This window comes from Mastigoproctus giganteus, chromosome 8 (genome assembly GCF_048544385.1).
Source record: "Mastigoproctus giganteus isolate SK-2022 chromosome 8, ASM4854438v1, whole genome shotgun sequence".
NCBI lineage: Eukaryota > Metazoa > Arthropoda > Arachnida > Uropygi > Thelyphonidae > Mastigoproctus > Mastigoproctus giganteus.
In genome coordinates, this window is record NC_143582.1 from 202,725,148 (window position 1) to 202,739,456 (window position 14,309).

The 14,309-nt window shown below is 35.9% G+C and overlaps 1 protein-coding gene across 4 annotated transcripts in view; it reads left to right on the plus strand.

The window, feature by feature from the left end:
* LOC150082200 (E3 ubiquitin-protein ligase Siah1-like) overlaps positions 1-13,957 on the plus strand; it is a 44,053-nt gene extending 30,096 nt beyond the window's left edge. For all 4 annotated transcript variants that reach the window (XM_090380045.1, XM_090380043.1, XM_090380044.1 and 1 more), the window contains exons 6-7: positions 9,086-9,278; positions 13,748-13,957. In XM_090380045.1, the coding sequence (XP_090236171.1) occupies positions 9,086-9,278; positions 13,748-13,925 (371 nt within the window). In that variant the 3' untranslated portion in view covers positions 13,926-13,957. The remainder of the gene's footprint in view (positions 1-9,085; positions 9,279-13,747) is intronic.
* Positions 13,958-14,309: the final 352 nt, after the last annotated feature.

Here is a 14,309-nt window from a genome sequence, read left to right on the forward strand (position 1 = left end):
CATGGGTCCAATTTCCGAGGCCTGTCGACATTAAAACAACTACAACCAATGCACCTGTTCATAAGGTTTGGGGCTGCACCTGCACAAAAAAAAATTTACATTGTTGCCGTACGTCACAAGCAAGATTAATGTCAAAATAGTTATCAAAAGGCTGAATCAATCCTCCGTATAAGGCAATGATTAGGCCACACCTTTAGTACTGCATACAGGTCTGGAGGCCACATTTTAGGGAGGATGTACAGCTGCTGGAACAAGTACAGAGAAGGACAACGAGATTGGTGAGTGGAACAAAGGATTGCTGTTATCAAGAAAGGCTTAAGTTCTGAAAATTGCAGCGTCTGGAGACTAGGCAACTTTGAGGTGACCTGATTGGGGTGTATAAGGCCATGAATGATTAGAGTAAGCTCAATGCTGGTAGGATTCTTCCTCTTGCTTAAATTACTTACCTGAGGGGAAATAAATCCAAATTAAGAAAAGACAGTTGTAGAATTGATGTGTGGAAATTTGCCTGTAGCCAGCGAGTGGTCGATTGTTGGAATAAACTTCCATCTGTCATTGGAGGTCGACAACTTAAGTAAGTTTAAGGCAGAACTAAACAAACATTTGGAGTCAATGGATGGATGAAATTGGAAAGGTTTTTTTTTTTTTTTTTGACTGATGCTATATTAGCTTGCTTTCTTGCATCATATGGCTCTACTAATGCTAATACTATGATACCACTTCCAGCTGCTTGAGTGGTGGACACAAGACATTAATGGATGCATTGCTTCATTAGTTCCACACCACTCTTTCACCCTGTCACTGATGCAAAAAGTGTAAATCTAGACTTTTCAGACCAACACATGATCATGGTTTTGGCAGCAGTACTCCAGTTGAATATTTTGATATATTTACAGAAAGAGGTGGCTATTGTATAGGCACGGAACTACCAAATGCCAGATTCTTCAACTCCTGCCGCATATTTGGAGATTTAAATTCCTGTGGTCTTGGAGTACTGACTTTTTGCTATATTCCTTTCTTTTAAAGCTGGATTCTCCTTTTGTCTTCCACTCATTGTATACCTTTGAGATGTTGCTTTTGGCACACCAGTGAGTTTGTTTATTGTCTCAATTGTGGCTCCTGCTAAACATGCTCCAACAATCAACACCTTTCTGAATTCAGAAAGATCGCCTCTCTCCCCATGACTGATTGATGAAGAAACCCCCAAAAAAAACATACAGTATTTATCTGCAACCAAGGAACTTGTAATCAATACAATATGACAACTTACATTTGCTTACTGTACATTTAATTATCTGTTGATGTCAATTGAAAAGGTTTCTAATTTTTTGGCTGGTGTGTCTAACAGCAATGGGCAAGAATACTGGTATAAAACCATTTTTCAGTCTCTCTACAAAGTAGTTGTTTTTGTAAATAGTGTCAATTTTTGGACAGTTATAATAGGAAAAAATAAATAAGCACCCATTGGTGATTCTACTGATTGCCAGTATGGATGTGGAGCCAGTGGGGCTCCATAAGGAAAAGTATGGGCTTATAAATGACTGCAAAAGGATGGAAACCCTAGGTGTTAAATTAAAGCCAAGCGAGTGTAATGAATACAAGAAACCTTTCATAAAAGCCTTGGTTGAAAGAAACATTCTTTAAACCTGGCAGGTTATTAGTTTTTGTGAGGCTCAATGGTTAAGCTTTGGAGAAGGTCATGCTTTAATTCCTTGGCTGACATGGTATAGATTTGTGGTAATTCAAAAGTGTACTACAGTCTGTGATATTTTTCTGATGATGCATGAATTTAGTGTATACAGGGTGTCTCAAAAATATTGGTACAAACGTTTAGGGGAGGTAGGTAACATCTAAAGGAATGTGAATCACATAGGAACCCATAACCGGAAATGTCACGGGAAAGTAGTAGCAGAGGCACAAGAAGCAGAAATGACACAAGACAGTAATTAGTGGCAAACATTTATTTGACATAATATTAACAATGGAGTACGAGATAGATGCATTTCATGATGTTACAACAGATGCCCGAAAGTTCCACCATGAGACGCGATGCATGCGTGACACCGACACAGCATGGATTGGCCGACACGGTCGAACACACCTGGAGTTTCTTTGACAGTAGCAGCAGTGCAGACGAGTCTCGCCACGAGATCCATTTCCATCTCCACAGGCGATTCATACACGATAGATTTGAGGACCCCCCCCCACATAAAGAAATCAGGTGAGCGTGGGGGCCAGGCAACGGGTCCACTACGGCCAATCCATTGAAGCCCAAAACGCCTGTTCCAAATGGTCACAAACACACCTTCCATAATGGGCAGGTGCCCCGTCATGTTGAAACCAAATGTTGCATCTCACATTTGCTGGAACATTGTCAAGTAACCTTGGTAGAACTTGTTCAAGAAAGATCCGATATTTAGCGGAGTTCATGCGGGATGGTAACCGGTATGGGCCGACTAAGCAGTCACCGACCATACCTGCCCACACATTTATTGCGAAGCAATGTTGTGCCACATGGGAGCTCACACGGTGTGGGTTGTCGTGAGCCCACACATGAGCATTGTGCTGATTGAATAAGCCTTCCCGAGTGAAATAAGCCTCATCCGTGAACAAAAACATAGGCTGGAAAATTCAAGTCTTGAACACTTTCTTGGAAAAACCACTGCGCAAAAGCCACACATGCAGGATGATCTTGGGGGAGCAGTAACTGAACCCTTTGGAGATGAAAGGGGTGTAAGGAATCGTTGTGCCAGACACCCTGTACACTGCAACGAGACACTCCTAAGGCAGAGGCAATGGCACGTGTGCTGGTAGTGGATGGCATTCAGCACACTTTCTTCCATGGTGGGAGTTCGCGTCGAATGTGGTCTGCCCGCACTACTCCTGTTACTTCTAAATGACCCATAATCACACAAATTTTGATCACACGCACAAACAAACGGTGGTCCGGTACCTGTCTGTCTGGGAAGCATTCTCCATAAATTTGTTGAGCGGCTCGTCCATTGTCCTCTGCTAATCCGTACACTAGGTGCATGTCTGCCAGCTCACAGTTCGTATATTGATGCATGCTCTTTGTGCGGCGACTACTTCTTGAATGAGTAAACCAGAAATTTTCTCTATCGCGAACTGATGAACAGCACTGTCTACCGACTTACGGTGATGTTTCCGGTTATGGGTTCCTATGTGATTCACATTCCTTTAGATGTTTCCTACCTCCCCTAAACGTTTGTACCAATATTTTTGAGACACCCTGTATATCAACACTTGCAGTTAAGTTTACATATGAATGTTATTCCACTGATTAGTTGGCCATCCATTAACCTGTGTAATGTTCATGATGTATCTCTGTAGTAATCCTTCATTGGTTTTTAATAACTGTGATCAACAGGGAAGCCAGCATTTACTAGTTATTGAGTGAGGGTGCTATTTTAGTTCTTACTTCTAGATTTCAACTCTAGGCAACACAGACTCCACATTGCTTTTTTTTTTTTTTTTACATGTTATAAAGTGAGGAAGGATGTCCTTGGGTATGTTTTGCATTGCTTTGGAAATGCAAAACCTGCAGACCAAAGTTCTACAACTTCTCCTAGGTATTTTAGTGCCACATTCATTACTTCCACCATTTGATTAAGTGAAATTATTCAAATGCAATTAATACAATACTTCATTCTCGATTGTCGCTTCCTAGTGTCGTTCAGGAGTGCAATTAATGGTGCATTCAAAGGCTATGTATAGTTTAGAAAACTAGTCTCATATACTAAGCATGCTGGGTAAATGGTTTATGCAGCAGGAAATTATGATTCCTACTCCACACATTCTGAATAAAACATTTTATAATTGTTTTTCTTCTGGAGTGGCAGTCCCTCCCTCCCTTTCCCAATTTATTTGGTATGTGTTTTAATGTGCCCAATTTTTCTGCAATGTTTTGTCCTATTTTGACCAATAGTTCAAGAATATAAGAATACATTTTTAAAAAAACAGTTAATTACATAGAGAGAAATTGGCAAGAGTAGGTGGCAGAACTGCTGACATCCTCCATTTATTTGTGGTTAGATTTTGACAATTCATGCTTGTTTAAATTTATTATCCAAAAAGTAGAGAGAGAGAAACAGCAAATTCCATGTCCCGAGGTTGCTATTTATCAGATATTACACTATTTTCAGCACACATGCAGTATTTTGGATAAACATCTCTTTGCTATTTCCTACCAGTGTCTAATACGTCGTACATCGTTGGAGTACTAGTATGGCATGCTGCCAGTCAAACAGAACTGCTACCAGTCACTTTGATTTCTAGTATGCCCAAAAAACCCCAGAAAAAGTGTGTTTGCATGTGCACACACACACACTCGCACACACTCTTTTATCAAGCAGTGTCTTAGGCATAAGTGCCTAAGACACTGCTTGATAAAAGGTTATCCTTGTGGTGCTGCAAAGTAGGACTGTAATTAACAAAAAACAAATTTCCTAAAAATGGAAAGGAGCAACAAGAACATACAAGAGAACATAGTGAATATAAGTAAGTATCACCCTAAAAATATCTGGGTGTAATCATGATAAACAAGAAAAAGAATGACATGCAGAAATGAATTCAGGCAAGAATCCTGGCATGTTCTCCAAAAACTGGTTTCATCTAGAAATCTGTCAGATGAAGCAAAAGAGGTATACAAGAAGGTCTATTCTGCTGAACTGTGGGCAGTTAAAATAACTCTGGGTCACGTGATTAATCTGTCCAGGAAGCAAATTATGATCTACTCTGATTCTCTGAGTGCAATAAAATCATTGAAAAATCCATCCAAACCAATCCATCCCATCTTGAAGCAAATTAGATCACAGATTATTGCGTTACAAGCTGTAAACCAATCAGTCACTTTCTGTTGGATACCAGGTCATGTAGGCATCAAAAGAAATGAATATGCAGATTAAGCTGCTAAACATCCAATCACTACAAGATCTAACTACCAAGTGCCATATACAGACTACAAATCAGTTATAAAAAAACGTGTGTGAAGAGCAATGGTTGCAAATCTGGCAGGCTCAGTGTGGCAATAAACTGCTTCAATTTAAACAGTAACCTAAGTTGTGGCCATCAAGCATGCGATCAAATAGGCAAGAGGAGGTGATCCTGGCTAGGACATGTATTGGCCATACGTATCTAACCCATATTTATCTACTCGAGGGGGAAGTTCTGCCTATTTGTACATTTTGTCAGACTACACTTACGGTGAGGCATATTGTAATAAATTGCAATCATTATAATAATTATCAAAACAAAATTTTCAAATCGCTTTCACATCTGCAAGAACCTTTGACATTACCCCATCTGATTGGAGACAATGCAAATCTAGCTGAATTCTTTTATTTCTTAAAGCAGACGGGATTATTTTACAGATTTTAACTGGTAATTGCACTACCAAATAGAATCAGGCACAGTATGGCCTTAGCAGCCCTTGTGCCACTAAACAACATATCAACCAACCAACCAACAGGTCTTCAGACCAGTAGTGATATATGGATTGGAAACCTGGAGCACAATAGCCTGCTACGATAAATGGTCACAGACCTGGAAAAGTAACACTAACAATAAACTTTACCAGATAAAAGAAGAACCAAAGCTGTGGCTGTCTGGCTTCCGAAGAAACAGACAAGAGGAAGTGGTACTGGCAAGACTCAGAATTGGACACACTCACCATACTCATCTCTTCCTATTATTGGGTGAAAGCCCACCACAGTGCTCATCCTGTCAGACGCAACTTACATTCCATCATTTCCTGGTTGATTGTCCCTTACATTCAACCATTCGGTAAAACACTTTTCAGTCACTCTCTACATTGAATATATCACCTGATTTATCTCGCATTTTAGGAAATGAAGCAAATATTGAAGAACTTTTATTATATCTAAAACATATTGGTTTGTACAGAAGCATATAATTTAATCTCTCTAACAATACGCTTTTTGTCAATTAACAATGAAGAGACACAATTTGGCCTTAGTAGCCCTTGTGTCGTTAAACCGAACTACAACAACAACAACCTAGAGCACAATAAAAGCAGCGATGAAGATAAATATTTTGAAAATAAAATCCTATGAAAAATTTGTAAGCCTGTTGGTAGAGACATGGGGGAAGAGACATAACCATGAAATACAGGACAGATTTAGCTCACCAATTCTGATTAGAGAAAGCAGAGCCAACCAACTGTGATGTCTGGAACATAATGAAAGGATAGGAGAAGAGAGGGAGGCTACAAAGAGCTATGTACTAAAGCTTAAAGGAACTAGACCAAGAGGATGACCAAGAAAGTGGTGGAAAGAGATGGTGACTAGAGACCTCGATGAATTAGGTATTAATAACTAGAGGAAGATAATTGAGGATAAAAAGAAATGGAGGAAAGTAGTTGTAGCTAAGAAGAAGATATTTTTAATATTTTTATGCATATACAATGTTGTTCACCTTCTTAATGTGATAAAGAAATTTTTTTATCACACAATTTCATGGAATTTTTATGGAGTTATGTTTTCATGTTTACATTTAAAGTTCTTGAAAAGTAACCTTTTGAGATCATAAATTTCTTAAGCAAATGTGCTTCCATATGGAAGCATTATTTACAGAAACCAATTTGCAGTACAGTATTAAACAGGCAATGAAGAATTACTTAGTTCTCTTATCAAAGCCACTCATGTACACATATAGCAGCAATGAGAGTGATGTCACCTATGCTTATTGGTTTTGGTTTCCAGACTTTCTGCTTAAGAGAGTACTGTGTATGCTTGCTACTTTCTTTACAGCTTCCTGTGCAGTGTAATAAAATGTCACAATGTGAACTTTTAAAAGAGCAGAAATACTGAATTAAAATTTAGACAGTGGTTCAGATTTTACTGTAACACTGTGTGAGATGCAAAAGGTAACTGTAAAAAAGCGTTTGATATATACAGAAAATACATGATTAAACATGAATTTTCAATGCAAAAAATAGAAGTTGACTTATATGCTGGAATATACAGGGTGATTCAAAAAAGGACGTTACAATTTCATAAGTGTATAGAAATTTATTCAGGAGACATATAATTTACTGAAGTAGCAAAAAACATCAAGTTTTACTGATGTAGTACCAAATTTCATCACTGCAAGCTCCAGTGGCTTGCATTTCAAAAATGGCTACTTTCACAGGAGTGGAGCGTGCTCAGTGTGTGTTTTGGTTTAAAGAAATGAAATCTGCGACAACAGTGCAACGGAATTTTCGCACCAAATACATATGGAAAGGAGCCTCCCAGTAGACCTACAATGTACTCGTGGCACGAATTTTGTTGAGATAGGTTGTTCTGTTTGCCATGACAAATCTCCAGGACACCACATGTTTCTGATGCTGTCGTGGAAAAGGTGAGGGAGAGGTTTGTTCGGAGTCCTGTGAAATCAACACGACGTGCGTCCTGTGAGACTAACGTTCCACAACCGACCGCTTGGGGTGTGTTACGAAGACGTTTACACTTGCAGCCATACCAGTTTACCGTGGTGCAACGAATTACTCACTCAGATAAAGCTGCTCGTCAGGAATTCTGTGCTGACCATGTTACATCAGATAGAGGAAGACGAGACATTACTGGATAACATAATCTTTAGTGATGAGTCAGCATTTCATGTTAGTGGTAGGGTTAACACCCACAACTGCAGGATTTGGGCTGGCGAAAACCCATGTGCACGTCTGGAACATGTTCATGACAGCCCAAAGGTGAATGTCTTTTGCGCCCTCATCAAAGTAAAAGTTTGTGGGCTTTTCCATGAGACAACCATCAGTAGTATCATGTATCTGGATATGCTGGAAAATTTTCTCATTCCACAGTTCGACGAAGATGACCACGAAGGACGCTTTCACTTTCAGCAAGATGGAGCACTTCCGCACTACCTGACAGAGGTAAGGGAATTCCTCAGGAACCGTTTCCCAGGTTGGTGGATTGGTCGAGCAGGGCTGTTAGCATGGCCACCTCGTTCCGCAGATTTTACACCTCTAGACTTTTTTCTATGGGGTTTCATTAAAGATCGAGTGCTTGTTCTGTCCTTACCTACCAGTCTTGCCGAGCTCAAAACTAAAATCACCGCCACAGTTACAGAAGTTAAGCCAGATATGTTATGTCACGTTTGGGAGGAAATTGAGTTCAGATGGGATGTCTGCTGTATCACCAATGGCAGCCACGTTGAACCAAAATGACTGTTCTAGGTAAAACTTGATGTTTTTTGTTACAATATGACAGTTCAATAAATTATGTCTCCTGAATAAATTTCTATACACTTACGAAGTTGTAAAGTCCTTTTTGAATCACCCTATATGCTAGTTTAAAACCTTCCAGCCATAAAAACAAAAGATTGGACAAGAAAGTCCCTTTCATTGTTATGTTTTACTATCATATTTAATTGTAGAAACAACAAAGGAAAGAAAAGAACATAGCTGGATAAAATTACTAATCTTAAAGATAGACAATGTCTGGTGGGGGGATTGAACAAAGAAAATTATGGCTTGCAGCAATCTTCCTGTCAGCAATTATTAATAATTATGCAAAACTTGAAGGAATGAAAGACTTCAGATTTTGTCCCTAAAAAAAAAAAAAAAAATCGCCACTCTAAGTGCTTGATCATGAAAGAGCCATGATTATTTTGAAGACATGCCTCCTTGAAACATTTTGTGTAACCATCTTTCCATAAGAAGAGTAAAGAATGTTTTGTCAGGTTCGGGAAGAATGTGATTTTTATACTACAAATTTTGAGTCAAATAGATCACTTGATTTCATTTTTAAAGAAATTTTCCCTTAATGAAGAGTTTTTTTCCCATATTTTCATCGGAAATGTGTGTATTTGTATAAGGAATTTACTTATACAACGACACGTAGGTTCACTTATCCTCTCTCTGTTCTAACAGAATAATTAGATTGTGTTCTCTATTCCTGTGAAGTCGCTTTTTTTTTTTTAAATATTACACTTAGTTTATATAGTTTTTCCTAACAGTTATGCAAGATTTAAAAAAAAAAAAACTTATTTCTGCAGCATTATTTAACAAAAAAAATAGTTTTAAGTATACATTTAAAATTTCCAGGTGAAGATATAGTATTTTTGGCAACTGATATCAATCTTCCTGGAGCTGTTGATTGGGTTATGATGCAGTCTTGCTTTGGTCATCATTTCATGCTTGTTTTAGAAAAACAAGAAAAATATGATGGACACCAGCAGTTCTTTGCCATTGTACAGTTGATTGGATCACGAAAGCAAGCAGAAAATTTCATTTACAGGTAAATTTCCTTTTTGCTTTGAAACAGTTGTTATAATTGGGAATTTATCCCTTAAGAAATACATTTATTTTAATTATATTAATTAATATCAACAGCCTTTCTAATACAGTCGAAGCTCTTTATACAGATCCTCTTTTTAATGTCTCACATGTTATAACGTCCTCTGTGTTTGGTCCCGGCCAATTTTTCATTAACCTAAAGATATTTTAAGAACAATCCATATAACACCCTTCTGATATAACGACCATTTTCTCATTCCCTTGGGGGGGTCATTATTATAGAACTTCGATCGTGTAAGTAACTTAACCACTTAATATTAAAGAAGCTTTGCTATTGATATTAATTGATTTAATTACAGTAGCTAGAAGTCCCCTGTGTATAATCTTAAGTGTATTAGCACCTTAGTTTTATTTTATTTTAAAAAGTAATTTGATATCTCTGCAAACAAGTATAACATTATGTTATTGCAAATTAGCTGGTTTATTTTTATAATTCTGTACAGGAGTCATGTTTTTTTTGCTTTACAGTTAATTACTGTAACTTCCTCAGAAAACATAAGAGAAAGTGGAAATTAAATAGGTATCGAGGTTGAGCAGTTGTAAATTAGTGGAAGAGTGAACAAGTAGAATAAAATCATTTAGAATATATCATACAGGTATTGGCCAAATTGCTAATACTGTGTTTATGTTTAGCAGAAATAAGCGTCATAAGAATCAAACAGTGTTGCAGGTGGTAATTGCAGGTGCAGCCTGAGAGATACAATTATAGGCCCAGAAAAGAAATATACACACTTGCTGTATGAAGACAGATAATTAGACTTCAGATATGTTAAGTGAAATGTTGTATCATCAGGATTATTGTCTTGAATTTATCGCCAAATGAGAATTTTTCTTAGAACCTTAAAAAAAAAATTAAGTGATTTATATGTTGGGGAAATATTCAAAATAATATAGTAATCCACTTTTTTTTTTGAATATGTAAACTATTTCTTAGCTGTTCATAATTTGTTTACTCTGCAAAATAGAAGAGAGAATTATTTTGAAGACCTCATAAAGCTGGATAGATTATTAATTCAGATGATTAATAGAATGACAGAAACTTAAAAAAAATCACCAAGTAAATATGAACACTAATAGGCGTACAGTCAGTTCTGCTATAATGCAGTACGTGTTCCTAAAAATCTCCACATTATGGTATTTCACACATTAAAAATAACAGGGATTATGGGGGAAAATAGGGATGAGGCAGAGCACTCAAAAAAAAAAAAAAAGTTCAGTCTGGTAAGTAATACACTAAAAAAAAAAAAAAAAAAAAGTTAGAAACCCAATAAAGTCACAGGTTTAAACATCTTAAATTTCTAATAAATAAATTAATATTACGGTAAATATAGCAATTTACCTTGACAAGATATTAAGTTTGCTTGATTGATATTTACTGTTTTCTGTTTACTGACTTTTTTTTTTTTTTTCTGGATTGTAAAATTTAAAACAGTAAAAAAGATAAGCAATCAATAATGACGAACATGGGACACACAAATTGCATAAGTGAGACTAGTTTACAAAGCTTAAAAAATAGGAATGAAGAGAAGATTCTGAAAATTTGTTTATGTTTTTTATATGATTGAAGATTTCATGGAAGGGGAAACACATTTCACCATAATAACTTAAAAACCCACAGAATTTCAGCTATCCATATTATTGAAAATGCAGTAAAATCGAGTTTTCTACCTGTTAATAAATAATTGCACTAACAGAAAAGCCCAATAAACCGGAAACTGCAAATTGTTTTTATTGTTTTATGGTAGTGACCTCCACAAATGTGCTCCTCTGCTCACGTTATCAAGCTTCACGAAATTTCTATTCAAACAGAAAAATGTAAGCTCCTGAAAATGAGTCGACCTACGATATCACCCGTTATCTTTTGAATACAGCGAATGACAACGGTGTCTCCCCGACCAATACAGCTACAGCAAAATGGGAAATACAGTTCTCACACATTTGATGTTTTTTAAGCTTCATAAACTTGTATGTCTTGCTGTGCAGATTGCTGCGTTCAGCTTGGCGCCAGGTTTTGTGTTCACCTGATGTTGCTCGCATTGTTCCCTAACATGTTAGTCACGTTGGAGAAAATTTGCTTTGCGAAAATGCATGTTGTAGCAGAACTGACTGTATATTAAAGTTATTTTCTTTAGTATGTGAAGAGATGAGTACAATGACATATAAGAATTACATACCGAAAGTTATTTAAGGTAAGTGAAAGAACAATATCGCATAACTGGCTGAGGTGGAATAAAATATTTATAACAGAATCAACCATTTAGAGTAATTTAAAGGACAACTTCTTTTAGTGTACCTGGATCTTTATATTCCGACATGTAAATATCTATTTTATCTTGATTATGCTGAATATACTTCAGGCTGACTGGACTGCACTTCACTTCACTTCACTTCAGGCTGACTGCATGTTTTAGTTTTTCTAAAGATATATTTCTTTATAAGATATTATAAGTAATATCTTATAAAGAGAAATGATTTTTTTTCTTTCTCTCCCTCCTCTCCTCAGATGATCACATTTATTTATTTTAATCAAGCTTTTCAGAGAGATATAATTATAGGCAGAAATCACAGCTTTCTTTAGCATGAGGAATTTGTATATGAGAAACACTAAGGTAAACAGTTTCATCTTCTTAGCTTTATCATTGATGGATAACTATAATAAAAAATCTATCATGTTGTAAGAAGAAAGCAAGAATACCAGTTTAGAGCCAATCAGAAGATAGAAAAACAAATTCAAAAAAGTATATTAGTGGAGAGAATGTACTTTCAATTAGAAAACATGCTATTCTACATTCAATTGGAATTATGGTATCTGGATATCATTAAGATAACCGTAGATATTTTTCTCACGAAATTATAATCTAATCAAGTCTGCTGTAAATTTTTAACAGAATACCAAATATATATATGTTCAGTACAAAAATTAAAACATTTTAAGTTATTTGTTTATTTTTTGAAGATTATGACTAATCAGATTATCTTTTTGCATATAAATACAGTTAACATTAGCTTCATTTTCATATTAAAGTAAATAGCATTAAAGGAATAACTGCAGTGTTTACTATAATTTTTTTGAGCATTAACAGTAAATTTTTAAATAAAATTTTCAATATTTGGTATTTATCCTGCCAACCTTTATGGTTGTTCAATGAATTTTGGAAAATGTCTGCTTTTATGATTTTAGTCATCATATTTATGTTATGTTTTTCAAATAAAATGTTCTGAATGCTGAACTCTGATCAATATACTGTATGTTTGTTTATTGTTATTTGCTTTACAGCCATTTTTAGATGATTTTTAAAGCAAACATCGATAAACAAAAGATTGTGCATGCAGTTTTCTGTTAAATCTATCTGTGCTAATTGTATATCTCTATTTTATCTATATATTTTATTTTAAAATAATTTTAACCAACCAATCTTAAAAAAACATTTCAGTTAAAACTTGTTAGAAGATTAGAAACACTGACAGGTGCTACTCCTTTTTGGGGTCCTTTGTGGTGTGTGTGTGTGTGTGTGTGTGTGTGTGTGTGTGTGTGTGTGTGTGTGTAACGGCCTGACGTAGCCCAGTGGTCAGGAGCGAGAGTGCATAGCATGCGTTCCTTGAGTGGACCGGGGTTCAAGCCCGTGACTACTAAATACGATAAATATTTGTATTGACGATTTATTGTAAACTCTACTGACTTGGTTGTCGTGCCGGAGTATAAACAGAAAATTTAATTTATTTTATATATATACACACACACACATATCACAATAAACTCCTGTTATAGTGCTTTCAAAGGGACTGGGCCTAAAGAGCACTATAAAAGCAGGAAATTGTTATAAGTGAGACCCCCCCCCCACTTCACAGGATTGATTGTGGGACCAGAAGAAAAGAGTGCTAAAAGCGGGAGTATTATAATGAAGGTTTACTCTAGTAGGTTGATCGCCTTGTTTAAACAGATAAAACAAGTCTGTGATGGGATTTTAACCCAGTTCAAATAATTTAATTATGGTGTGTGTGTGAGTCATAATTTTTCTGTTGTGGCATGTAACATATAATTTGGAAGAACACCATTTTGGAATACAGTGTAGTGCAATCTGGTATAAGCTAGATCTGTGTTAAAAGGTGTATGGATTCAGATTTCTTTTTGTTGGCAAGTGTGGATATTACTGTTGGGACAAACTTTCCATTTGTAAACAAATTTGGATTTAATAATAATTTTTAAGTAGAACAGATTGCTTTCTGTTCAATATCTCATAAAAGGTTTGTGCATTTAGTGGTAATGCATGATTAGGTGGTGGTTATATTACATGACTGGTGGTTATATTTTTGTCTGATATAATTTTTAGTATTTAAAAAATACAAAAACTTATTTTCACTTTTTTTCATGTGTGTATTTGTTTTTTTTGTGTTTTAATTATTTATCAGGCTTGAACTGAATGGACATCGGCGTCGGCTGACGTGGGAAGCAACCCCTCGTAGTATTCATGAAGGAGTCCAGCCTGCTATTATGAGTAGTGACTGTCTTGTTTTTGACACTAATATCGCTCAGTTATTTGCTGACAATGGCAATCTGGGAATTAACGTGACGATATCTGTGTGTTGATGGACTGAAAAAATAGCATACATATATATATATATACATATATACTTACATTCATACATATATACTTACATTCATACATATATATATACATTTATATATATGTGCCTTAGTTTACCACTAGTGACACTGTTGAACTGTTTGGTGCTACTGTTACACCTGTCATCTCTTCTTGTCACCTTTTCAGATGGAACCAACAGGCATTATAAAGTTAGCAAAAGACATTTTCATTAAAAAAGTAAGTGGGGAATGTCATAACAGAGTGTTGTAAAAATAATGGAGTGGACATAATGTGATAGCTATATATGGCTATTTTTTTCTACTTTTAAAATTTCTAGATGTTGATGCCTATTTCTGTTTATTAATTTATTCTTTTGGTGAATTTCT